Source organism: Panthera onca, chromosome D2 (assembly GCF_046562875.1).
Source record: "Panthera onca isolate mPanOnc1 chromosome D2, mPanOnc1 haplotype 2, whole genome shotgun sequence".
Lineage (NCBI taxonomy): Eukaryota > Metazoa > Chordata > Mammalia > Carnivora > Felidae > Panthera > Panthera onca.
Window position 1 is genome coordinate 58,846,225 of NC_138349.1, and position 26,776 is coordinate 58,873,000.

At 35.6% G+C, this 26,776-nt stretch overlaps 1 protein-coding gene across 3 annotated transcripts in view; it reads left to right on the forward strand.

The window, feature by feature from the left end:
• Positions 1-26,776, forward strand: part of CTNNA3 (catenin alpha 3) — a 1,784,170-nt gene that overhangs the window by 119,217 nt on the left and 1,638,177 nt on the right. For all 3 annotated transcript variants that reach the window (XM_078434311.2, XM_078434309.2, XM_078434310.2), the window contains one exon: positions 7,899-8,091. In XM_078434311.2, the coding sequence (XP_078290437.1) occupies positions 7,899-8,091 (193 nt within the window). The remainder of the gene's footprint in view (positions 1-7,898; positions 8,092-26,776) is intronic.

Consider the following 26,776-nt stretch of genomic DNA (forward strand, 5'->3'; position numbering starts at 1 on the left):
ACCATAGAGTCATTCTTGTTTCTTTAATAACCCATATTCAATCTATCAGCAAACCTTGTTGACTCACCAGAATTACCAGAATTCTTCCACTTCTCAACAACTCCACCAGTGTTCCCTGGAACAAGCCAATGTGGTTTCTTGGGCTACTGCAACAGTCTCCTAACTTTTTCTGTCTTCCATTTCTCACCCCTCTTCCTTGATCCCTGTTTAATCCCCAGTCTATTCTCTTGAGTAGCCAGAATGCATCCTTTTAAATTTTAGGTCAGATCTTGTTCCTTTCCTGTTCTAAAACCTTCAGTAGCTCCTGATCACAAGAATAGAATTTCTAGTGTTGATGGTTATCTACAAGGCCTGTACAACTTGGTGCCTCAGTGCCAGCCTGACTTCATCTTTTATGTTCTCACCTCACTCTACTGTAGGTACTCTGGCCTTCCTGCTGCTCCTGGAACAAACTAATCAAGCTTCTGTTTTGGAACCTTTGTACTTGCTGTTTCCTCTGTTTGGAATATTTTCCTCCAAATATTCAAACGTCTTACTCCTCTACTTCCTTGGAGTCCTTTTTACCTGATCAGAGAGACCTCCTAAGATACCACATCTAACCAGCCCTTCCTCATCACATATCTATTCTCTTCCCCTCTTTACTTTTTTCATAGCACATATCAATACTCAGTATTATGTTACACAGTTATGTATATATTTGTTTATTCTCTGTCTCTTCTCAGTAGGAGGAGGGTCACTGACATGTCCTTCTGGTGAAGTGCAGGTGCACCAATATTTTTTGAATAAATGAAATGTAGGGTCTAGGTTTGTTTTTTTGTTTTTTGTTTTTTGTTTTTGTTTTGTTTTTGTTTGTTTTGGGGTGTCAAGTAGCTAAGTAAAAACTGGAAGAAACTAACATTTGATATTAGTGTCAGCGTGTGGTCTTTTCCTGGTTGTGTTTAAGTTCATATTTTTTTCCAGGAATAAGTGTACTTTCTGGATTAGAACATTTAGCTACAGCTGTTTGTATTTGACATGTAAATCTCTTTGCTTTGTTATGCCATCTGCATGGCCCAGAAGGCTGGTAGAATTGGAGAGGGATCTATCTACATGTGTTTTGTTATCATCCCTCAATAGCTCCAAGTAATAGCTTGGCTAGCAGTGTTGTTAATCTAACAAGCAAATAGAACTCTAAATTATATTTTAAAAGATGATGGTTGTTTTATACTTTCTGTGTCATTAGTGGTGAGGACTGTTATAGGCTGAATTGTATCCCTCTCAAATTCAAATGGTGAAGTCCTAGTCTTTAGCACCACAGATTGTGACTGTATTTGGAGATAGGGCCTTTAAAGTGGTAATTAAGTTAAAATGAGGTCTTTAGGGTGGGCCCTAATCCAGTATGACTGGTGTCCTGATAATAGGAGATTAGGATGTGCAGAGAGAGAGATACCAGGGGTGCATGCACACAGAGAAAAACCATGTCACAGTGAGAATGTAGTTATTTGCAAGCCAATGAGAGAGGCCTTAGAAGAAACTGACCCTGTTGACACTTTGATCTTGGACTTCCAGTCTCCAGAACTGTGTGAAAATAAGTTTTTGTTGTTTAAGTCACCCACTCTAGGAAGGTCTATAGGCAGACATGGCAAACTAATATAAGGGTTAAAAAGTGAAAATCAGTAATAAAAATAATGTGCCTGCTTTTTTTACTTATAGTTTGAAAATGAATGATGTAAGCTGTCTTTTTTTTTTCTTTTTGGCTACAAAAAGACAAGACTGAATATAAATATATACTTGATTCTAGATCACTGAACTGATCAGACTTCAGATAAACTATAGGAATGGAGACTTGGCTTTCTATGATAGTAGACATGGGAAATGACAAAATATCCTTCATTAAGGAATTCCTTTTGATGAAAACTAAGTTGTATCACTGATCTTAAAATTTAATTTTGGCTTAGCTACCAGCTGTCTTTATAACTGAAGAAATCACTCAACATTATGGCTCTTCTCTAAAATCTAGAGTTTCATTCATCTTTTCATTAAGTAAATCAACACTTATTATTTTCAGTGTGCTAGCTCTTGGTTTTCAGGATGAATCAAACATGGTCCCTGCCCTTATCAAGTTCATGGTAAAGCTAGGGAGATGGTAATAACAGCTAATTACAAAATGATGTAATGAGTGGTGTGAGAGGTACATACAAGGGGCTGTGTGGGGAGGGTGATATTCCAGGTTGAGGATGCCAAACATTTCTTGTTCTGGGCCTAATAAGTAGTTTGTGGCAAACTCCACAAGTAGAAAATGAGAGTGAAAATTTAGTCAGAAATGAGATCATAAATTACCTCATAAGCCATACTTTAGACTTTATCCAAACCATGCTTTGGACTTTTATCTTATAGGCAGTCAGGAACCATTGGAGAGTTTTAAGCTGGTACAAGTATTTCAGATTTGCGTTGCGGAGAGATGGCACTATGGAAGTGTGGGATGGGTATGGAGATGTGATGAGGGCCAGAATTGATGGATATACTTCTTGTAATGATAGAGTAGAAGACATGATAGCAAAAGATAGAGTAGAAATTGAGACCATGTTTCTGTTTTACAGAGGATAGCTTGGAGGGAATGTAGGGTAGGGCAGTAATCCAGAGAGCAGCTATGAGAAGCAGTGGTCCTGGGTTGAAGAGGATGTGCCAGAAACTGAAGCTTTTAAACAGACAGTTTAAAGTACCTAGAAAGGAGGTAAGAGGGAGGGAATATCCCAGATGGCCTCTGGATTTCTGCCTCAGTTTAGAAGTACTAGTCACTGAGATAAGAAATACAGATGGAGGAGGACTTGTTTTTACCCCACAGTACCTTTGTACCTGGTTCCCTTTACTTGGCTTTCTTACCCGCCATCTGTCCTGGTAGAAAACTGTCTGTTCTTAAAGGCTCTTCTTGGAAGTCCTACTTAATCTTTGTGAATGTTTGCAATCTCTTTAGTGCTCTCTTTTTTGTTTGTAAGCCTAAGCAGTTACATTCTGCCTATTATATTGCAGCTACTTGTGTATCTCTCATCACCATACTGGAGCTTACTCATCTTTATTTTCTAAATGTTTGGGGTATTGTTTTGAACATAATATGTGCTCAATAAGTGTTTATTGGCTGAGATGATCTAAAAGAAGATTGTAGTTGGTTTAGGGGTAATGTTAAATGCCAGTTGAGTGGTATATATTTGCTGGATTTCCAATACTTCAGTCCTCCACAGTGCTTTTGTTAACACGGTGAAGGTTGTTTTTGGTAAGAAATAAAGAACAGTTGAAATTACCAGTAACTTGAAGCAGGGATCCTCTCCTTCCCAAGAGTAGATGATACCTTTTTCTTTAAAAGATCACTGGTTTTACTATAGACAATTGTATACAACAATTTTATATTTTTAACCTTTACTTTGTTTCAGAACTCTGTTTGAAATTTTTAGCTAATTAACATGGTTTAAATGTCTTCTATTTTATTTCACACATTAAAATTAACTCAAGGAAGCAAAAGTAGCCCTTGAAGCTATTGGAAGAAGGTTAAAATTCAAAGTGTTTTAGCTAACAAACAAGAAAAGAGATGGCTGTTAACATGTCCTTTTTATACTACAATGATAGTAGAATTAAAAAAAAATAGATTAGGAAAGAACATGGTTATAGAATATAAATGTATTAACCCAAGTGGGCATTTAGAGAAGATTTTCTGCAAAGCTAGGATCTGAAGTACTAAAGCCATTGTTGCACTAATGCAACACATCAAAGTAAATTAAACCTCACACCATATTCTGCAATGCTCTTATTATGCACTAGTGTTGCTCTATATATAATGACAGTTGATGGCTTGGTTCACTATGCATCTCAATGTAATTTTCAGTATCTTTGGAGCACCCAGAGAAACACACCAGAATTAGGAAAGATTAGAAAACCCTTTTTTTTGGTACTATAAATTTTAGTATATAGGTATTACAAAACATTAAATATATACCTGGTGAGCTCATTCCCACATGTATGTATGAAGGTGTGTCTGTAACCTAGCTCAGATTTACATACTGAAGAAAAGCAAGTGAACCCAAGCTCTCAGAGAGCTTGGAGAGCCAAAACTTTTTTGTTTGAGAGGGACCACCTAAGGTCACAGAAAGGAAGAATGGGGAGAGTTGTACACTAGTGACAAAAAGAAAGGTTAATAAGACATAAGCTAGGATTTACATTACAATCATCTTTGCTGTAAGTTCCAACTAAAGTTTTTGTGTTGCCTATAAAAATATAACTGATTTTGACTGAAAAAGAAAATGGGGAAACAGGAATTATTTTATAGAATAACCTGAAAACTAATTTTTACTGATACTCCTTCAAGAGATGGGAGACTTTTTCAAATAACAAATGCACTCGCAACTTTTAGTGAGAGTCATCTGTCATCCTGAGTCACAGTTACTGAAGCAAGTTGGTTAGATCCTGTAAGATAAGTTAGTTAAAAAAAAAAAAGATTTAGTTTTCTTTATCCACCCCCCCCCCCCCCCGCCCAGGATTACCAAGCCATCTTTACTCTCTGAAATAAAGTGAATCATTGAAAGTGTCACTTGACTTTAATTTAATCAGTGTTAAATAACTATATTGGGGTATTTCAGAAGAAGACATAGGTATAAATGATTGGTAAATGTGGATAGCTTGCAGGTTGCAATTGCATTTATTTTGATGAAAGCTCAATGTTCTTATACAATGTTCTTTTCACAGTTCTTTGGCATTTATTATAAGGAACAAAGCATTTCTGGAATGCTCATTTTAATTTCAAAGCTCAGGCTATTCTATGGAAAACATTTGGCGCAGGGAGGATCTGAACAATAATAGAGGAATGTTCAGTGGGAAGCGTTGTGAATTGTGGCACTTAAAATACATTCTGAAGGAACATTTAGACAATGATACTTATTCTTCATTTTACACAAAGATTTAAACTAGGTGCTATAATTTGTCTTAATCTGGACAAATATCTTTTAATTCTTGATGTATAAATTAGGCTGACAGTAGTGAGATATTTGTGTTTTGGAGTATGTGAAAATCCATGTAATAATTCAGGCATATTATCATCTTTATCATCTATGCATGATAAAGACATGTGGCCCTATTTGGCTGCTTGCAAAGCACATAGGAGGTGCTTTGTTAACTGACTTCATCACATTTAGCACACGGGACCCCCTTAGAGCAAGATGAGGGTAGCTCCAAGAGAACACCTCTGACTAGGATCCCATAACAGACTTTCTATATCCATGTAGGGAATGGACTAGAAAATGTACATTAAATATCAACCAATATTTGAGTCATGTTATGCATTTTACAAGACATTTTACGTATTTAACCTTCACACAGTCTTATAGGTAACATGATCTCATTTTCCAAGAGAGGAAACAAAGGCACTGCACTCTGGGTTGTAGACATGAGAATAAAGCAAATTAGAATATAGCAATAGGTCTATTGGATGGAGGAGGAGAATTGAAAGGGCAGACAAAAATTATTTTCATCTATGTATTTCCCCCATAGCTTGTAAGTTCTTTCTCAGTTCCTAGCTAAAAAACTGTGTCCAGACATAATAAATAAACAAATATGTCATGCTCCATAAGCAATAAACAAGCCAAACCTTTAGGGGCTGCAGAACAGGAAGGTTATGTATAGTCTGTTCTCAAAGATGTGGTGCATGATTGTTATAAGCCTTGGCTATTTGATGATATGCGGGATTCTAGTTTTCCATAGGAGTTTCAGGTCTTCTAATTTATTTTACTTATTTAAATTTTTTTTTATGTTTATTTATTTTTGAGAGCAAGAGAGACAGAGCACGAGTGGGGGAGGGGCAGAGAGAGAGGGAGACAGAATCTTAAGCAGGCTTCAGACTCTGAGCTGTCAGCACAGAGCCCAACGTGGGGCTCAAACCCCTGTGCCATGAGATCATGACCTTAGCTGAAGTCCTATGCTTAACCGACTGAGCCACCCAGATACCCCCAGGTCTTCTATTTTAAATACTGAAAAGACGTGTTCTTTTCCTTCATCTACAATGGGGATCTTCCAGCTTTGCTTATAAAAATGTTAACTAAATTTATTATTGGTATCCAAGGCTTAATTAAGAAATGGGTATTTTTTACAATGTAATTTTGTATGAGGTTTTGTTTCCAAATACAGTTGCTTAATTTCTATCTCTAACCACAATGAGACACCACCTCACACCTGTCAGAATGGCTAAAATTAACAACTCAGGAAACAACAGATGTTGGCGAGGATGCGGAAGAAGGGGAACACTTTTGCATTGTTGGTGGGAATGCAAATTGGTATAGCCACTCTGGAAAATAGTATGGAAGTTCCTCAAAAAGTTAAAAATAGAACTACCCTACAACCCAGCAATTGCACTATTAGGTATTTATCCAAAAGGATACAAAAATGCTGATTCAAAGGGACACATGCACGCCAATGTTTATAGCAGCACTATCACCAATAGCCATATTATGTAAAGAGCCTAAATATCCATCGACTAATGAATGGATAAAGAAGATGTGGTGTGTGTGTGTATATATATATATATATATATATATATATATATATATATATATGTATATATAATGGAATATTACTTGGTGACCAAAAAGAATGAAATCTTGCCATTTGCAACAACGTGAGTGGGACTAGAGTGTATTATGCCAAGTGAAATAAGTCAGAGAAAGACAAATATATGATTTCACTCACTGTGAAATTTAGAAACAAAACAGATGAACATAGGGGAAGGGAAGGAAAAATAAAATAAGATAAAAACAGAGATGGAGAGGGAGGCAAAACATAAGAGCTTCTTAAATACAGAGAACACACTGAGGGTTACTGGAAGGGAGGTGGTTGGGGGGAAGGGGCAAATGGGCGATGGGCATTAAGGAGGGCACTTGTTGGGATGAGCACTGGGTGTTATATGTAAGTGATGAATCACTAAATTCTACTCCTAAAACCAATACTACACTGTATGTTAATTAACTTGAATTTAATTAAACTTTTTTTAAAAAAAGCCCTTCTTTTCAATGACCCCATTCTTTAAGCCATTTATATAACAAATATTTATTGAGCACTTACTTTGTGCATTGTTCTGGGTGCTGGAGAAAAGACACATTTTTTGCTTTCATGGAATTTACTTTTTAGTATTAGAAGCATGAAATTAACATATAAACAAAAAAAAAGTCAAGCCCTGTAAGTGTTTTGAGGAAATATAAAGTGGGATGAAGGGATAGAGTGAGAGAGGGTGGGGATGGGGTAGTCAAGAAAGGCCTCTTGATAGGTGACTTTGGGTAAGACCTGTTTGAGAGGTCTACTGAATTAGGGGAGACTGTATGGGACAGGTAAGAGAGGTTCCAAAGGGCCTATATGTAATTATTTGAATTTGGTCCCCCTGAGATAACCAGTGTTTTATATTTCAGAGTGGTTCTGTGCCCTCTCAACATTAATAATGTCTATTCTCAGCCTAAATAGACTAATGCTTTACTGACTTAATTATGATTATTTTGCCTCTTTCTTAATATAGATTGCTGGCTACAAAGTGATATAAATAATTATTATATATGAATATTTATATATACATATATATATATATATAATATATTGCATTGTTTCCATAGTAAAACTTGGTAAGTTTCAATCTCGGTGGCTCTTCCTTCTTCCTGCCCTTTCTCTCTCCCTTCCTACCTCCTTCCTTTGTTCCTTTTTATCTTTAGTTGAAAATTCCATAGCAGCTGATAATATTGGTCTTGGTTCATTGACTTGACTTATGAGGGTGTACCAATAGTACTGGGAATAAATCGTGTTACTATGAAATACTTCCTTTTGTTTTGGGCTGTGATGTCCCAAGACTGTGTTTTCACAGTTTGTCTAATGAGTGGCTTGTGTTTTTCCAATTTTAGGTTACTACACTTGTAAATTGTCCCCAGAATCCTTCTAACAGGAAAAAAGGATGTTCAAAAAGAGCCAGAGTCCTTCTAGCTTCTGTGGAGGAAGCGACTTGGAATTTATTAGACAAGGGAGAGAAGATTGCCCAGGAAGCCACAGTTTTAAAGGAAGAGCTTACTACTGTACTTGAGGAAGTTCGCAAAGAAAGTGAGTACTCTAGTCCTGGTCAGGAGCAAACCATATATCCTTAGGGTGTTAGTTACAGAATTAGATTTGTGAGCATTTTGTTTCGTTGACTTGAGTTTATTAGTCTATCTGTAGAGCTCTGAGGAGCTGGCTGTGGGAAGCTGAGTGGCTTATTAGTCAGCTCTAAGACTCAGAGTACTACTTACTCCTGGTTCTTCCCTTGAATTGTTGAGTCCCTGCAGGCAAGTTCTTCCCCTCACATGCCATAGTTTATCCATAGTAAGCAAAGAGAAGTGTATCCTTTTTTGTCATAGAATATAACGACATATGACTAATGAAGCTGAAGATGTGTTTGTCCATACATAAATTAATTATAAAGTTCCTTGTTAATAGTTAGAGGTATTAAGTTACAGACCTGACTACTTAGAAGTACATTTTTTATTTTTTCATTTTCTAGAGGTTTAGATTTTCTAAACTTAAAAAGAAATGCTTTGCATAAACTATGCATAACTCATGTTGCTGCTATATGAATATTATAAAATGAAAGTGTACATGTCACGTTTTGATGTATTTACTTACATATGATAATACAACAATTTCATAATGAATGTAAGTCTCATTTGCAGACTCTTTTTAAAAGAACTGCCTTATTTATATATCAGCTTGCTGCAAGAAACTATCTTGAGAGGATAAGAAAACTTAAATATTCATGTTCAGTTTTATAAGAGACTTGGGGTGTTCATATATTTCCCTTCGCAACATAACTTTATGAAAATCAGAAAATGTCAGTTAATTAAATAATTAAAATGAATATACTAGCTATAATAAACCTTAGGTCAAATACAGGAGATTTATTTTTTATTTGTTATATACTTTATATATGACTTATATTTTACAGAGTCTCTTCTGAAAATATGAAGAAAATAAAATGCCAAAGATAATTTCAAGTGAATTCATCACTCCTCCCTACCCCCTACCACTTTAGACCCTATCCTGTCTTGTCTGTTCTGGTACCATTATCCACATAGTCACCAAGTCAGTTTAGACTCTTTGTTCTCATTTCACTCTCTCTTCCAATTAGTCTCTAAGTTCAACAAATTCTTTCTCCTTTTGTCTCTCAGATCTTTCCCTCTTTTTCATTACTGATGTTGCCTCCTGAATTCAGGATTATTGCATTAGCCTTACTGTATACTAAAGCCAAATACATCTTTTAAAAAGGAAAATACAGTTATTTTACTTCCCTGCTTAATTTAAATCCTTTTAAAGCTTTTGAAGGATTAGGGGTATTATCTTTCTGGATAAGGTTCAGGCTTATAAATCTAGCTCACTCAGCATTGCATTATTTGGCTTCTATCATTCTCTCCCTTTTCATTTCCTGATTCTGGCCCCCTCTCCAGCTTCCAAACAAGAATTTGAAGTATTTTGAATGGTCCATGTTGCCTTATGCCTCTGTATGTCTGTTATCAGCTATTCCCTTCACTTGGATTACGCCTCTTGTTCAGCCAGTTCTTACTTATTGCACCAAACTCAACCCAGGTCTTTTCTAGGAAGTGTGTACTGACCTTGTGATGCTCATTTAGATATCCCTCTTTTGTGTCCCCACAGACTCTGAGTGTCTGCCTTTAATAGGATTTACTACCCCAATACACCAAACATTGATTTACTTGTTCAATAAATCTAGACTTTTAATCCGTGAAGGTGGCAAATACCAGGTCTTATGTGATGAGAAGTACCTGACACATAACAACCACCTGATGTTTGTTAAATAGATAAAACAATTGAAGCATCATTTTGTCATTTTATATTATAAAATTTTATAATGATTTTATCTTTGTTTTTATGACAAATTATCTCTCATGGTTATGGTTTTTTTTTAAAGTTTATTTATTTTGAGAGAAAGAAGGAGAGTATGTGCGTGTACACAAGCAAGCAGGAGAAGGGCAGAGAGAGAGGAAGAGAGAGAGAATCCCAAGCAGGCTCCGTGCAGAGCCCAATGCTGGGCTCGATCTCTCAACTGCAAGAGTCAGATGCCTAACTGACTGAGCCGTCCAGGTGTCCCTCATAGATATGGTTTCTTTCCTGAGTGTTTTCGTAAGGAATATGAACGCTATTCTGGTATTGTTCTTCTCAGATAATGAGATCTATTTGACAACATAGTTTTTGTAAGCCACCTCATAATACTATGTAAGACACTGGTCATTCTCAGCAGGAAAAAATAAAAGCATTAATTGGCATGAAATGGCATATATTTTTTTTAAAAAAGTAAGTTACCAGTTTTTGACTCAAAAAGCAAATTATTTTAAAGAGAAGGTCTCAAAGAGAAAGTATGTGTGGCTTTTAGGATTATGCAGTATATCCTTCCCTGTGTTCTATTATAATGTGTGAAATCATATTATCATGTGATAGATGTGGCATATGCTGTGTACACAACAAATGCATTTGGTTAAAGATCACCAAGTGCTTTATACTCTGATTTTTTTTGACAAACTGCCAAATTGAACTACTGCCATTTGAGTGTGGGAGGAAAGCAGTGAAATGGCAAATGGTTTTGGAATTTGGGGAATGGCCAATGCTTATCCTATGGATTGCAGAGATAGTAACAGTGAGAGCACTGTTCCGAAAAATTTGGAAGGAATTTTAGCTCACTGGTGAAGTTGAAGTATCAGGAGAATGAATTCTGATTCAAGCGCCTCTTTGATAGTAGAAACATACTTTAGTTTCCTGTTTTTTTTTTTTTTTTTTTAAGGGCTTCGTCCAGTGGCATAATGTAAAGGACTAATGAAGAGCAAATATTGTTTAAAATATTTGAGAAAGTGAAAAAATATTAGATGTAGGGGGTATTTTTATTTATGTATTTATTGACTTATTTTCAAAAAGAATTTTGAGACTAATCTAGAAAATTTCTTCTATTAAAGACAGTGTAATTTATGTAGCATTACAACAGAATTCTGTTTTATTCTGTTTAACTGACTTTAGTGGCTTTAGTTAGAGATGTGAAGTGATAAATAATGTAGATATTTGATTACCTAAAGAACTGGCCTGTGGAAGATGGGACCTGGATAGTAGTAGGGGAGGATGGTGAAAGGAAATGTCATATGTGAGTAGAACTGTAGAGATCCAGCAAAAGTGGCCCACACAGTGATTATTTTTTACTCATAATCTTACAGTTTGGCCCTATACTTACATCCATACAATGGCCAAGTATTAAACCCAGTATTTTTTAAAAACAGTTTTAGAATATCACATAACAATTAGCTAGGAATTATCTAAAAATTGTTCATAATGTTTGGATTACACATGTTTTGCCTATAGCATATATGCTACCTTCATATAGCCTCTACTTCTAAGTCACACATTTGGTTACATTTAAAGTTTTTTAAATGTTGAGAATAAGATCAGTACAGAAAAGTGCATACATTATCATGAACAACTCAATAAAGTTTCACAATATAAACACACTAATGTAATCTCTACCCAGATCAAGAAATAGAAACTTACCAGAATCCTGGAATCACCCCTTGTGCCTATTAGTTACCACTTCTTCACCTCAAAGGTAACCATTATCCTGGTTATTACATAGGTTAGTTTTTTGCTTCTTTTTGAACTTTACATAAGTGGGATCATATAGTATGTTATGTTTTGAGTCTGGCTTCTTTTTGTTCAATGTTATGTTTGTGAGATCTCATCATATAGTAGTCCATTCATTTCACTGATGAATAGATTATAGTTTATCCATGTTACGTAGATAGACAACTGAATTTTTTCAGTTTTTGGCCTTAATGAACATTGTTGCTATGTACATATTTGTGTATTACTTTTGGTGCATTAATATAGATATTCCTGCTGGGTTATACTTAAGATGAAATTGCTGGGTCATAAGGTATATACTCAGCTTTAATAGATTTTATCAAACAGTTTTCCAAAGTGGATTTTCTAATTGGCACTCTTATCAGTAATGTAAGAATTCCAGTTGCTCTACATTCTTGTTAACTTGGTGTTAGCAAGTGTCAGTGTTTTTGATTCAAGTATATGTAGTGGTTTTTCATTGTAGTTTTAATTTGTATTTCTCTGATGAGAATTGCGTGCTCTAGATGTGAGACTTTTGTTAGTTGTGGATGTTAAAAACATCTTATTGCTTTCAATATATCAGCATTTTTGATACTCAGAAGTAATTTTGATAAATTCCAATTAATTATTTTATACCTTTATGGATAGAATTTTTTCTGTTCTGTTAAAAAATTTTGTCTACTGCAAGTCAAGAAGATATTCTCATATGTAGTACAGGCTTTATTGTTTTACCATTATGAATGATGTGAGCTAGGAGTCATGATTCTTTTTTTTTTCATATGGGAATTCAATTGATCAAGTATTATATGGATGCTTATGGAAGTTTGTTTCAGTATAGTTATTGAAAAAAATTACTCTTTCCCAGTTGAATTATTTTTGCAACTTTGTTGAAAATCAGTTGACCATATCTGTGTGAATCTATTTAGGAACTCTGTCCTGTTTCATTGATTTGTGTATCTATCCTTACACCAATAACACATCGGCTTGATTACTGTACCTCAGAGTAAGTATTAAAAATTATCTTGATTTTGTAATTTTAGTGAAAATATAAAGAGACATTCAATTTCATTAGTGATCAGATATGCAAATGAGGTATATTTTATGCAATTCAATTGGCAGAAATTAAAAGGTCTTTTAAAGAGACTTTGAAGTAACAGAATCTTTTATTGCTTTGTGGAGTGTAAATTGGTACAACCACTTTGAAAAACAGTTTAGACATGTCACTTTTGTTAAATGCCAAAGTTCTATCCATCTCTCTCTTTCTCTCTCTCTCAATATATATATATTGATGTGGTGTTGTTGGTGTATAGAAATGCAATTGACTTTTTTAGATTGGTACTTGCTCAGGTATTATCTCTGAAATGAAACATTAAGATCGTTATTTTTAAATAGTTTTTTAAAATGTTTTTTTAAATTTATTTTTGAGACAGAAAGAGACAGAGCATGAGCAGGGGAGGGGCAGAGAGTGAGAGAGGCAGACACAAAATCTGATGCAGGCTCCAGGCTCTGAGCTGACAGCTCAGCACAGAGCCCGACACGGGGCTCGAACTCACGGACTGTGAGATCATGACCTGAGCTGAAGTCGGACACTTAACCGACAGAGCCACCCAGGTGGCCCAAGATCGTTATTTTTTTTTTATTATTTTTTTTAATATATGAAATTTATTGTCAAATTGGTTTCCATACAATACCCAGTGCTCATCCCAAAAGATGCCCTCTTCAATGTCCATCACCTACCCTACCCTCCCTCCCACCCCCCATCAACCCTCAGTTTGTTCTCAGTTTTTAAGAATCACTTATGCTTTGGCTGTCTCCCACTCTAACCTCTTTTTTTATTCCTTCCCCTCCCCCATGGGTTTCTGTTAAGTTTCTCAGGATCCACATAAGAGTGAACACATATGGTATCTGTCTTTCTCTGTATGGCTTATTTCACTTAGCATAACACTCTCCAGTTCCATCCACGTTGCTACAAAGGGCCATATTTCATTCTTTCTCATTGCCACGTAGTACTCCATTGTGTATATAAACCACAATTTCTTTATCCATTCATCAGTTGATGGACATTTAGACTTTTCCACAATTTGGCTATTGTTGAGAGTGCTGCTATAAACATTGGGGTACAAGTGCCCCTATGCATCAGTACTCCTGTATCCCTTGGGTAAATTCCTAGCAGTGCTACTGCTGGGTCATAGGGTAGGTCTATTTTTAATTTTCTGACGAACCTCCACACTGTTTTCCAGAGTGGCTGCACTAGTTTGCATTCCCACCAACAGTGCAAGAGGATTCCCGTTTCTCCACATCCTCTCCAGCATCTATAGTCTCCTGATTTGTTCATTTTGGCCACTCTGACTGGTGTGAGGTGATATGAGTGTGGTTTTGATTTGTATTTCCCTGATGAGGAGCGACGTTGAGCATCTTTTCATGTGCCTGTTGGCCATCTGGATGTCTTCTTTAGAGAGGTGTCTATTCATGTTTTCTGCCCATTTCTTCACTGGATTATTTGTTTTTCGGGTGTGGAGTTTGGTGAGCTCTTTATAGATTTTGGATACTAGCCCTTTGTTTGATATGTCATTTGCAAATATCTTTTCCCATTCCGTTGGTTGCCTTTTAGTTTTGTTGGTTGTTTCCTTTGCAGTGCAGAAGCTTTTTATCTTCATGAGGTCCCAATAGTTCATTTTTGCTTTTAATTCCCTTGTCTTTGGGGATGTGTCAAGTAAGAAATTGCTGTGGCTGAGGTCAGAGAGGTCTTTTCCTGCTTTCTCCTCTAGGGTTTTGATGGTTTCCTGTCTCACATTCAGGTCCTTTATCCATTTTGAGTTTATTTTTGTGAATGGTGAAAGAAAGTGGTCTAGTTTCATTCTTCTGCATGTTGCTGTCCAGTTCTCCCAGCACCATTTATTAAAGAGACTGTCTTTTTTCCATTGGGTATTCTTTCCTGCTTTGTCAAAGATGAGTTGGCCATACTTTTGTGGGTCTAGTTCTGGTGTTTCTATTCTATTCCATTGGTCTATGTGTCTGTTTTTATGCCAATACCATGCTGTCTTGATGATGACAGCTTTGTAGTAGAGGCTAAAGTCTGGGATTGTGATGCCTCCTGCTTTGGTCTTCTTCTTCAAAATGACTTCGGCTATTCGGGGCCTTTTGTGGTTCCATATGAATTTTAGGATTGCTTGTTCTAGTTTCGAGAAGAATGCTGGTGCAATTTTGATTGGGATTGCATTGAATGTGTAGGTAGCTTTGGGTAGTATTGACATTTTGACAATATTTATTCTTCCAATCCATGAGCACGGAATATTTTTCCATTTCTTTAGATCTTCTTCAATTTCTTCATAAGCTTTCTATAGTTTTCAGCATACAGATCTTGTACATCTTTGGTTAGATTTATTCCTGGGTATTTTATGCTTTTTGGTGCAATTGTGAATGGGATCAGTTTCTTTATTTATCTTTCTGTTGCTTCATTATTAGTGTATAAGAATGCAACTGATTTCTGTACATTGATTTTGTATCCTGCAACTTTGCTGAATTCATGTGTCAGTCTAGCAGACTTTTGGTGGAGTCTGTCGGATTTTCCATGTATAATATCATGTCATCTGCAAAAAGCGAAAGCTTGACTTCATCTTTGCCAGTTTGGATGCCTTTGGTTTCCTTTTGTTGTCTGATTGCTGATGCTAGAACTTCCAGCACTATGTTAAACAACAGCGGTGAGAGTGGACATCCCTGTCGTGTTCCTGATCTCAGGGAAAAAGCTCTCAGTTTTTCCGCATTGAGGATGATATTAGCTGTGGGCTTTTCATAAATGGCTTTTATGATGTTGAAGTATGTTCCTTCTATCCCGACTTTCTCGAGGGTTTTTATTAAGAAAGGATGCTGAATTTTGTCATATGCTTTTTCTGCATCGATTGACAGGATCATATGGTTCTTCTCTTTTCTTTTATTAATGTGATGTATCACGTTGATTGATTTGCGAATGTTGAACCAGCCCTGCATCCCAGGATTGAATCCCACTTGATCATGGTGAATAATTCTTTTTATAAGCTGTTGAATTCGATTTGCTAGTATCTTATTGAGAATGTTTGCATCCATATTCATCGGGGATATTGGCCTGTAGTTCTCTTTTTTTACTGGGTCTCTGTCTGGTTTAGGAATCAAAGTAATGCAGGCTTCATAGAATGAGTCTGGAAGTTTTCCTTCCCTTTCTATTTTTTGGAATAGCATGAGAAAGGTAGGTATTATCTCTGCTTTAAATGTCTGGTAGAATTCCCCGGGGAAGCCATCTGGTCCTGGACTCTTATTTGTTGGGAGATTTTTGATAACTGATTCAAAAACTTCACTGGTTATGTGTCTGTTCAAGCTTTCTATTTCCTCCTGATTGAGTTTTGGAAGTGTGTGGGTGTTTAGGAATTTGTCCATTTCTTCCAGGTTGTCCAGTTTGTTGGCATATAGTTTTTCATAGTATTCCTTGATAATTGCTTGTATTTCTGAGGGATTGGTTGTAATAATTCCATTTTCATTCATGATTTTATCTATTTCGGTCATCTCCCTTTTCTTTTTGAGAAGCCTGGCTGGAGGTTTGTCAATTTTGTTTATTTTTTCAAAAAACCAACTCTTGGTGTCGTTGATCTGCTCTACAGTTTTTTTAGATTCTATATTGTTTATTTCTGCTCTGCTCTTTATTATTTCTCTTCTTCGGCTGGCTTTGGGGTGTCTTTGCTGTTCTGCTTCTATTTCCTTTAGGTGTGCTGTTAGATTTTGTATTTGGGATTTTTCTTGTTTCTTGAGATAGGCCTGGATTGCAATGTATTTTCCTCTTAGGACTGCCTTCATTGGGTCCCAAAGCATTTGGATTGTTGTATTTTCATTTTCGTTTGTTTCCATGTATTTTTTAATTTCTTCTCTAACTGCCTGGTTGACCCATTCATTCTTTAGTAGGGTGTTCTTTAACCTCCATGCTTTTGGAGGTTTTCCAGACTTTTTCCTGTGATTGATTTTAAGCTTCATAGCATTGTGGTCCCAAAGTATGCATGGTATGACCAAGATCGTTATTTTTAAAAAGAAGGAAACATTTGACACATGGAAGCACACATGGCCTGTTTCATTGGGATCCCTTATGATAGTAAGACTATGGTACTTTATTTGGCTTATATGGAAACTAATTTTACAAAAGTAATGATACAGTATGCAACATTTGCTGTTCATACATGAAATAGCAGAAAACAGGAATTATAATGGGTGTGTGTGTGTGTATATATATATATATATATATATATATATATTTGTATGTATATATATATATATATTTTTTTTTTCTTTCTATTCATAAACATTTCAGTTTGTTGTTTGGAAAAGAAGGTAACTAATTATTTGGGTTTAGCAAATGTCTTAAATATTTGTCAGTTAAATTTAAAGTTGTAAAGGAAACTTGAAATTTATTTTAAATGTAACTTAGTGGTATTGTGAGATCCCTACAGAGGGTAGGCTTCTCAGTTATCCTGGCTTTAGCCTTGCCTTCAGCTAGTAAAAAAAAAAAAAATTAGATAGAATTGTATATTTGAATTACAACTGGAAAAAAAAGACAATCTTGTGTTTTTATCAATGCTTTGATTAATAAAAAGGAATAGGACAAAAATCATGTGGAATATTAACTAAATCTGGTTCAGAGTTTGTTGTAATCTGAAATAAAATATGGACATGGGGCAGCTGGGTGGCTCAGTTGGTTGAGCGTCTGACTCTTGATTTCAGCTCAGATCATGGTCCCAGTGGATCGTGGGATTGAGCCCCATGTTGGACTCCATGCTGAGAATGGAGCCTGCTTAAGATTCTTTCTCTCTCTCACTTTAACCCTGACCCTGTTTGCACTCTTTTCGCTCTCTCTTAAGAAATATGGGCTTACTATGAGAGAGAAGGGTTGTAGAAAGAAAGTGAATAATCAGTATTTCATTGATGAATCATTAAGAGGGAGAAGAGATGATTACAAAAGAAACCATATTTAGGCTTTTTAGACTCTTATGCCCTTTTCTGTTCATTTGTAAACATTTGTTAAGTGTCTGGTATTTACCTATTTTGGTTAAATATTTGGAATCTGTATTTGGTTTTATTTTGGGCCCTGGGACTATAGAGATCTATAAGATGTGCCCTAGGTATTAACAGCCTCCTGGGGTAAATAGAACATAAACAGTTCTATTTATGTAATAAATAGATTTATGTAATAATAAATTATGTAATAATGTAACAGACATTATTACAATAAACAGCTGTAATAATGTCTGATAAATGCTATTGTAATAATATGTCTCAGAGGCTGTGGAAGCACATATGAAGGAGCAATAAAATAGTGTTTCTAAACTTCCATTTTCCTTTATTTTACCATTAAGAGGGAAAGAGGAGTCTCTCCCATATGAGTACAGGTGAATATGTATATAATTTATAGGAAGATGTGCTGTATGTTTAGCCTGTCTTTTCTCACAGAGTTGCATTTATTTATGTTTTATTTTAAAAATTTAAATATTTATTGAAACTATTGAAATCTTTGTATAGGTCTGGCTCTGTTCTAAGTGCTAGGCTCTCAGAAGTGAACTATATAGACAAGGCTTTCCCTTTTACTGGGGGGACAGGTAGTAAACAAGTAAACAGACTTAATTCTTAAAGGATATGAGATTCTTTTTCCTTTGAAAATTTAAACATAATGGTTTTCTCATGAAAACACTGCTTTATCTTAATACTTATACATTTTTAGATTCCTGCTTGAAATATTGTTGACCTTGAACAATGCAGGAGTTAGGGATGCTGACCCCCATGCAGTCAAAAACCCATGTATAACTTTGACTCCCCCAGCACTTAACTACTAATAGCTTACTGTTGACCAGAAGCCTTACTGATAACATAAAGAGTTGATTGACACATATTTTATATGTTATATGTATCATATACTATATTCTTACAATAAAGTAAACTAGAGAAAGGAAAGTGTTATTAAGAATATTGTAAGGAAGAGAAAATAACTTAAAGTACTCTACTGTATTTATAAAAAAGCCACATATAAGTGGACCCATGCAGCTCAAACCTTTGTTGTTCAAAGGCCAATTGTAAAATAAATAAAAATGTATATGTATAAAGGGATAAATTAATTTGAGATTTCAACAGTGTTCAGATAAAGATTAAAGTTCAACATTTTTGTATACTTCTCAGACAGGCTAAGATGCCTACACAGGTGTAGCATAGCACTAATCCATATACTTTGGTATGAATTATCTGGAATGTACAGTTTAACACCAATAGCCTTGGCAGTTATTACTACCAGAGCCAGCAACTGGAAACATGTACTGTAGGCTTCATGTTGATATATGTCAAGTGGAAAAGGGCTTGCAAATTTGTTGGAATCCTGCCTCTGCTAAAATACTTTCACATCTGTTTTTAATTGTAGGCCTCCACCAAGGCTACTATGAGCCAATTGGAGGCCTAGGAAGATTAATGAGGAGATTTTTGAATGCATTAGAGCCCTCTAACTATAGCTTTCCTTCCCAAATATGGTGCTATGGCATTTTATACTAAAAGAAATGCTATGCTATCTAGCCTACTAATGCAGGAGCCTCCCAACTGTATGTTTGTAAAATTTAGGCCAGCAGCAGCTGATAACTTGCCCCAGTTTGCATGGCTCATGAGTATTTCTAGCAGGCTAGTGGCTAGGGAGGGACTGTCCCCTCCCTGGTGAGAAGTAAATGTTTGTATTGAAAAATGCACATGTTTGTTATGTGCATAATATATGTATTCAGGCATTTAAAAATTTTATCCCTATTTGTACATTTCTGTAGTTTTTCATTTTAATGATTTGCAACACCCTAGGTTTATAGACTTTTTCCCAGTAGGAATTAGAAATCAAGACTTAGTATCATCCATATTAGTCAGAGAAAACGATTACTTCTAGAAACGATTATTCCTAGAAAATGGTATCCTGGAAGTGTAATTAATCTTTCTATCAGTATACTTGGGTACTGACTTAAACAACAAATGCCATTATAGAATTTCCAGTATTGACCTTTAAAATGTTACCTGTTGCCTCCCTGATTATTCACTGCATTTTTATTTTTGTAGAGGGAAAGAAAAACGTGTCCTACAGAAAATAGAGATTTAAAAAATTTGCTGGTGTCATTTTGGGTCATCTGTGTTGAAAGATCTTATCTTTTGAAGCTCAGCTGTATTGAAACTTTATTTATAAAAGAAAATAGCAGTTCATTTTTAGCTAACTGTCCCTAAGGAACAGGTCAGCTTTATCTACTGTGCTCAACAACATTGCAGTTAGGACGTAGATAAAATGTTTGGTATTTACCACCAATTACTCACAGCCTATATATGGTTTCAAAGGCAACAGCTGTTGCCTCATTATTTCCATCTATTGCTATGTTGATGTTGTGTATATTTAACTGTTATTATATCTCAAGAGTGTTCTTAGATAAGCATAAAGTCACAAATACAATAATCTTTCTACCAAATACATTGTGTTTGAGGAGATGCAGTTCATTCTTCATTTGAAAGGGGATGATGAACTCTTGTTCTAACACATTTTAACATGCATGCATGGTGTCTTGTAGCTGGCAGAATGTTTATGGAAACACTTCCATTGAAGACTGATGAGCTAATTAGCTACATTGCTTGTAAACTACTAATTGCTGGAACACACTCAACATGGCATCCCTTAGTGTTCACTTGAAATATCTGCAGCAGGCTTTTCTTATAGTGCATTTGATATTCTCAGCAAACTCCATCTTGAAGTGTTGTGTGGGCATTTGCGAAGTACTTGATGTGCGTATGCAGCCATCTCATTTTCAGTCACCTGATAAGTTGGACCTATGACATATAGACAGGCTGATTTGAGAAAAGAATTACAATGTCCATTTTGAAACTAAGAGGTATTCTGTAAGCCACATACCATTTACTCTGATGTATAATTCAGAGGTAGGAGTAAAGATTTAATGCATATTAACAGATTGATTTATAAATGAGGAGACCTAAAGCTAAAATGTGAACTGAAATCTCAGCTGGTAGAGAGTCTGAAATCAAAGGTGCGATTCATAGATTAGCCATGGCTTTGTTTTCTTTCATGACTGGAGAGATGGCACTATTCTGTAATCATTTAATAAATGTGTGCAAAGGTAACAGAGTAGGTGATCTGAAGTTTATCCGTATAGATGGTAAGTCTGAACATTTTTATTTTGTGGAATATTTTAGTGTTAAAGAGTGAATTAAGCTGTTGGCAATATCTCAGTGTCAGAAACAACAATTTTTAGAATTTCTGTCCTTGACTCTTTCTTCTTGTCTCCTTTTTCAGTTTCAAAGGAAGTGGTATTCTTTTTCACTCTGTAAAAATTTCTAATCTTTACCTGGATCCTAGTATACTTCTTCTCTTCTTTTGAGAGACATTTCTTCTATAATTATCTTTTCTTTTTCTAGCATGTTCATTCATATGTCTTTTCACTGGTTCTTTCATCACACATATTAGCTTGTTCATGCTTGACACTTGGCAAATATTCAATAAAAATTCCATTTCCTGATGGACCTAGGGGGTGTTATGCTAAGTGAAAAAAGTCACTGAGAAAGACAAATGCTATATGATTTTGTTCATATGTGGAATCTAAAAAAAAACAACAAATGAGTAAACTAACAAAAAGGAGAATTAGATCTGTAAATACAGAGAACAAACTGATGATTGCCAGAGGGATGGGGGTGGGGAATGAGCAAAATGGGTGAAGGGGAGTGGGAGATACAGGCTTCTAGATATGGAATGAATAAGTCGTGGGAGGGGTGCCTGGATGGCTCTGTCAATTAAGCATCTGACTTAGGCTCAGGTCATGATCTCACAGTTCGTGGGTTTGAGTCCTGCATTGGGTTGTGCTGACAGCTCCGAGCCTGGAGCCTCCTTCAGATTCTGTGTTTCCCTCTCTCTCTCTCTGCCCCTCCCCTGTTCACACTCTGTCTTTCTCTCTGTCCCTCTCTGTCTCTCAAAAATGAATAAACGTTAAAAAAATTAAAAATATAAGTGACGGGAATAAAAGGCACAGCCTAGGGAATATAGTCAATGGTATTGTAATAATGTTGTATGGTGACAGATATGGTAAGCTACATTTGTGGTGTACATTTGTGGTGAGCATAGTCTAACATATGTTGAATCACTATTTGTACGCCTTAGACTAATGTAACATAGTGTATCAGCCATACTCAAAAAAATTCAATTTCCTTTGGCATATTCTTTTTTAAAAAAATTCATTTATTATTTTTGAGAGAGAGAGAGTGAGAGAGAGAGAGAGAGAGTGTGTGTGTGTGTGTGTGTGTGTGTGTGTGTGTGTACTTATGCATGCACGTGAGCAAGGGAGGGACAGAGAGAGAGGGAGATAGAGAACTCCAGGTAGGTTCCCTGCTGTCAGTGCAGAGCCCAATGTGGGCTCAATCCCACAAACCATGAGATGATGACCTGAGCCGAAATAAAGGGTAGGATGCTTAACCGACTGAGCCACCCAGGTGCCCTAGTCCATTCTCTTCTTAAACTTTGAATCCTGTTTCACCTTTTCTGTTCCTCTTCTTTGGTCTATTTGTTGTTTTCCCCTTCATTTTTAGGATGTTGTACACTGAATTTTCTTACTACTTCTCCACACCCTTCTTCTCTTTCCTCCTTCACTTTCTCTTGTCTCCTATGATTTTTCTTAAGCCTAAGTCTCTGTCCTCTCTTTTTTCCTTTCCTTGGGCATCTTTTTCATTCTCAGGACTTTAATTATAACTACTTTGTTGACAACTTTTAGTTCTCATATTAAAGCTTTATTGCCAAAAGCCGTCTGTTTTTCAGTCATTTTTCTACATTAACACATAGGTAATCATGCCCAATGCACTCCCACAAATAATGGTCTTTCTTGGGAACGTTTGATGCTCAACATACTAGTTAAAATGCTACTTCCTTCTTCCCCAGTGAGAAGTGATATACACTGTAGTCAATACCACTGCTCTCACCATTTAATAGGTAGTTCCACTTAGCTATTTTGGTATTACCTTAAATTTATGTATAAACTGAACTCATCATCTTGCACAAGCCCTATACAAACTTTTATATCTCTGGTATTATATGACTTGAACTCTCAGCACATTTGAGACAGTTGATTATTTTCTCTTTCTAAAATACTCTGTTTCCTTGAATAATAGAGAACCACACAGTTCTCATTTTCCCTCTTTATCTCTTTGGCTACTTCCTCTCTAGCTACTTTTTTGGTTCATCTTTTTCTGAATGGTCATATAATGTTGGAAATTCTCAAAGCTTGATCATTGTATAGAATGCATGGAAAGCAAAATGGGAAATCAATTTGTAATGGTAGATTTGTATAGACCTTGGAGATCCTTGAATAGCAAGATAAAGATGCTGAAGCACCACAGGAAATTTTTGAGTCAAGACAGTGACAGGACTAGGTCTGTGCTTCAGGAAGATTTATCTGGCATTATTATATAGAAGATAGAGAGGTTATATCTCCACAGTGCCTTTCTAATGATGATAAACAAACAACTGTAATAATATTAGTATTTATGTGTCTTAATGAGATAATGTACGTACATCGTTGATCACAGTGGTGGGCACAGACATTAATCCTCTGTGAAGTAGCTACTATTGTTATTTTTATTGTGTAGTTGAGGAGAGTTGAATTTAGAAATAACTTGCCTATGCCTATGCCTATGCCTATGACTTGCCTGAGGTCACCCAGTTAGTTGCCAGAGTTGGGACTCCTTTCATGATGCTATATTTAAGAAGTACTTGTTGACTGTTTGGTAATTATATATATCTATTTCTCTTTGTTTTTGCTGTCATTTAATATATGACAGTTAGTTATATGTTAGTCTAATCCCTCCAAGTATCTTTGGAATTGGTTGAGAATAATGCTCTAGTACAGCCTCAAACTGTGCTCCTTGGAAACTAGTGTTCCTGGAGATGCTCTTCTGTGAGAAAAAGCAGTTAAATAAACTTCTAGAACTCTAGATTAAAATTTTTAAACAGGGTTCTCTACCAGAGGATTTCTCAGTCAGTGCATTTAAAATGCTAAGTTATATTGCAAATATCCAAGAAGGGAATTGGTTATAATCTATATCGATAGGTTGGGTTCCCTAGAAGTAGCACCTAAGATAAGGGTTCTTGTACAAATGATTTAATGAGGGAGTCCTGTGTGAAACCTATGAGGGGTTGAAGGAATCAGGATAGGGTGGGGAAGCAGCTGAGCAAAACTGAGCTAAAGCTGTACTGAAGTATGGCAAATACTAGTCCAAGGTGGCTACTGACCACTTGAAATGTAGGTAGTGTGGCTGAGGATCTGAACTGTAAATTTTATTTAATTATAGTTTAAAGCTTAAAGGAACAGATACTTTATCAGTTACTAGAAAATTTTGAAATATGGGTATGAATCTACTTTTTCAACTGTAAATTTGCTGAAATCTAAATATAGATCAAATATTTGTGATGAAAATTTAGCATTTGAATTGAGATTTAAGAGTAAAATACATAATGGATTTCAAAGACAGTATGAAAAAACGTAATATCCCAATAATTTGTATACTGATAAATTCATTTATTCATTTATTCATTTATTTTTACATTTTTAATGTTTAAACATGTTTCTTACTATTAATACTTGAAAGACTGTACATTCTAAAATATTTTAAGTTGTGTATGTGGCTCACATTAATTTTCTGTTGGACAGTACTGATCTGAAATCTGTCTCTTCCTGATCCTACAGGGAACTCTGGAGAATGAATGTTTCCCTTTAAGGCAAGAGAGCCAACCTTTTGTGTTTCAGCATCAGTTAGTCCCTGATTGGTGGCCATTCTTCTCTTTACCCCCCTCATGACTTCTAGGCACAATGCAGTTTTGAATATTTGGAAGATTCTTTCATAAACTTGCCCACAAATCTGCTATGTAATATGTTGGATTTGATTGAAGACCACCATATTGTTAAGAAGTCTTAAAGGTTGGAAGTCACCAAACTCCAGTGATTTTCCATTCCCTGGAATATCTCAGAACTCTTAAAAAGTCACTTCAGAAACTTGTTAAAAACTGAAAAGAAGATAAAGCATTGACATGTGAAATGAAGAATGTTAGGTTATGGACTAAAGAAATCAGCTGTTAGATAAGGAATTCTAATGGTAGGTATTTTGTTTTTGTTTTTTTTCTGGCTACTTAATATATTAGCCAAACTAAATACATATTGTACTCTGTATCAAATATTTAGAATCACATTAAAAAATAAGGTGTGATTTCTGACTTCAAAGAGCTTACAGTAATGAGACTTAATTTTAGGAAAATAAATTAGAATACTTAGAAGAGATGAATAAGTTCAAGATGTTCTAGTACTTTAAACATGTAAGTGTTGAGAGCACATAATATGGTAGAAGGGTCAGAATGAAGAGACTTAATAATTGTTTCAGGAGAAGTTGAACTTTGACTCAGATCTATAAAAACTTTAGAGAAAAATATGTATATCATAGAACATCAAATAATGTGGTAGAGTTTATGGTGAAAAACAACAATCTCTCCTCTTCTGCTCCTTGCTACCTTTAGTTCCACACCCCACAGAAAATCTTTATTTCCATTTCCACACCCTGGAGGAAGTCTTTTTGATTTTAGATCTCCTGATTTAACTTTAAGTTATATGCTTATAATTCTTTTCCTTTACTAGTCAACTTAAGATATTATCCATTTATTTCCTGTTATGAAATATGGAAATTTTGTTCATCTGTACTAGCTGTTTACCCCTACCCTTTCTTCCTTCCAATGTTTCTTTTCTTTCAAATTTTTGTTTAAATTCTAGTTAGTTAACATACAGTGTTATGTTTGTTTCAGGATTGGAATTCAGTGATTTATCACTTATATACAGCACCCAGTGCTAATCATAAGTGCCTTCCTTAATACCCATCTCCTTCCATCAACCCTCGGTTTGTTCTGTATTTATGAGTTTCTTATAGTTTGTTTCCCTCTCTTTTGTTTTTTTCCTCCTCCCATATATTCATCGGTTTTGTTTCTTAAATTCCACATATGAGTGAAGTCATATGGTATTTGTCTTTCTCTGAGTGACTTATTTTGCTAAGTTTAATATACTCTAGCTCCATCCACATCATTGCGAATGGCAAGATTTTATTCTTTTTGATGGCGGAGTAATATTCTGTTGTAGTCCATTGTATGTGTATACCACATCTTCTTTATCCATTCATCAGTTGATGGATATTTGGACTCTCTCCATAGTTTGACTATTGTTGATAATGCTTCTATAAACATTGGGATGCACGTACCCCTTCTAAAACAGTATATTGTATCCTTTGGGTAGATACCTAGTGCAATTGCTGGATCATAGGGTATTCTATTTTTAACTTTTGAGGAACCTCCATACTGTTCTCCAGAGTGGCAGCACCAGTTTGCATTGCTACCAACAGTTCAAGAGTGTTCCCCTTTCTCTGCATCCTTGCCAACACCTGTTGTTTCTTGTATTGTTAATTTTAGTCATTAAAAAAAATTTTTTTTGATGTTTATTTATTTTTGAGAGAAAGAGAGAGACAGATGGACAGAGAACAAGCAGGGGAGGGGCAGAGACAGAGGGAGACACGAAATTCAAAGCAGGCTCCAGGGTCTGAGCTGTCAGGACAGAGCCCAATGCTGAGCTTGAACCCATGAACAATGAGATCATGACCTGAGCTGAAGTTCATCGCTTAACCGACCAAGTCACCCGGTACCCCAATTTTAGCCATTCTGACAAGTGTGAGGTGATCTCTCATTGTGGTTTGATTTGTATTTCCCTAATGATGAGTGATGTTGAGCATCTTTCATGTGTATGTTAGCCATATGGATGTATTACTTGTAAAAGTGTCTATTCATGTCTTCTGCCCATTTCTTAACTGGATTTGTTTGTATTTTGGGTGTTGAGTTTGATAACTTCTTTATATATTTTGGATACTAACCCTTTCTCCGATATGTCATTTTCAAATATCTTCTCCTATTCTATAGGCTGCCTTTTAGTTTTGTTGATTGTTTCCTTCACAGTGCAGAAGCTTTTATCTTGGTGAAGTCCCAATAGTTCATTTTTGTTTTTGTTTCTCTTGCCTCTGGCAACGTGTCTAGTAAGAAGTTGCT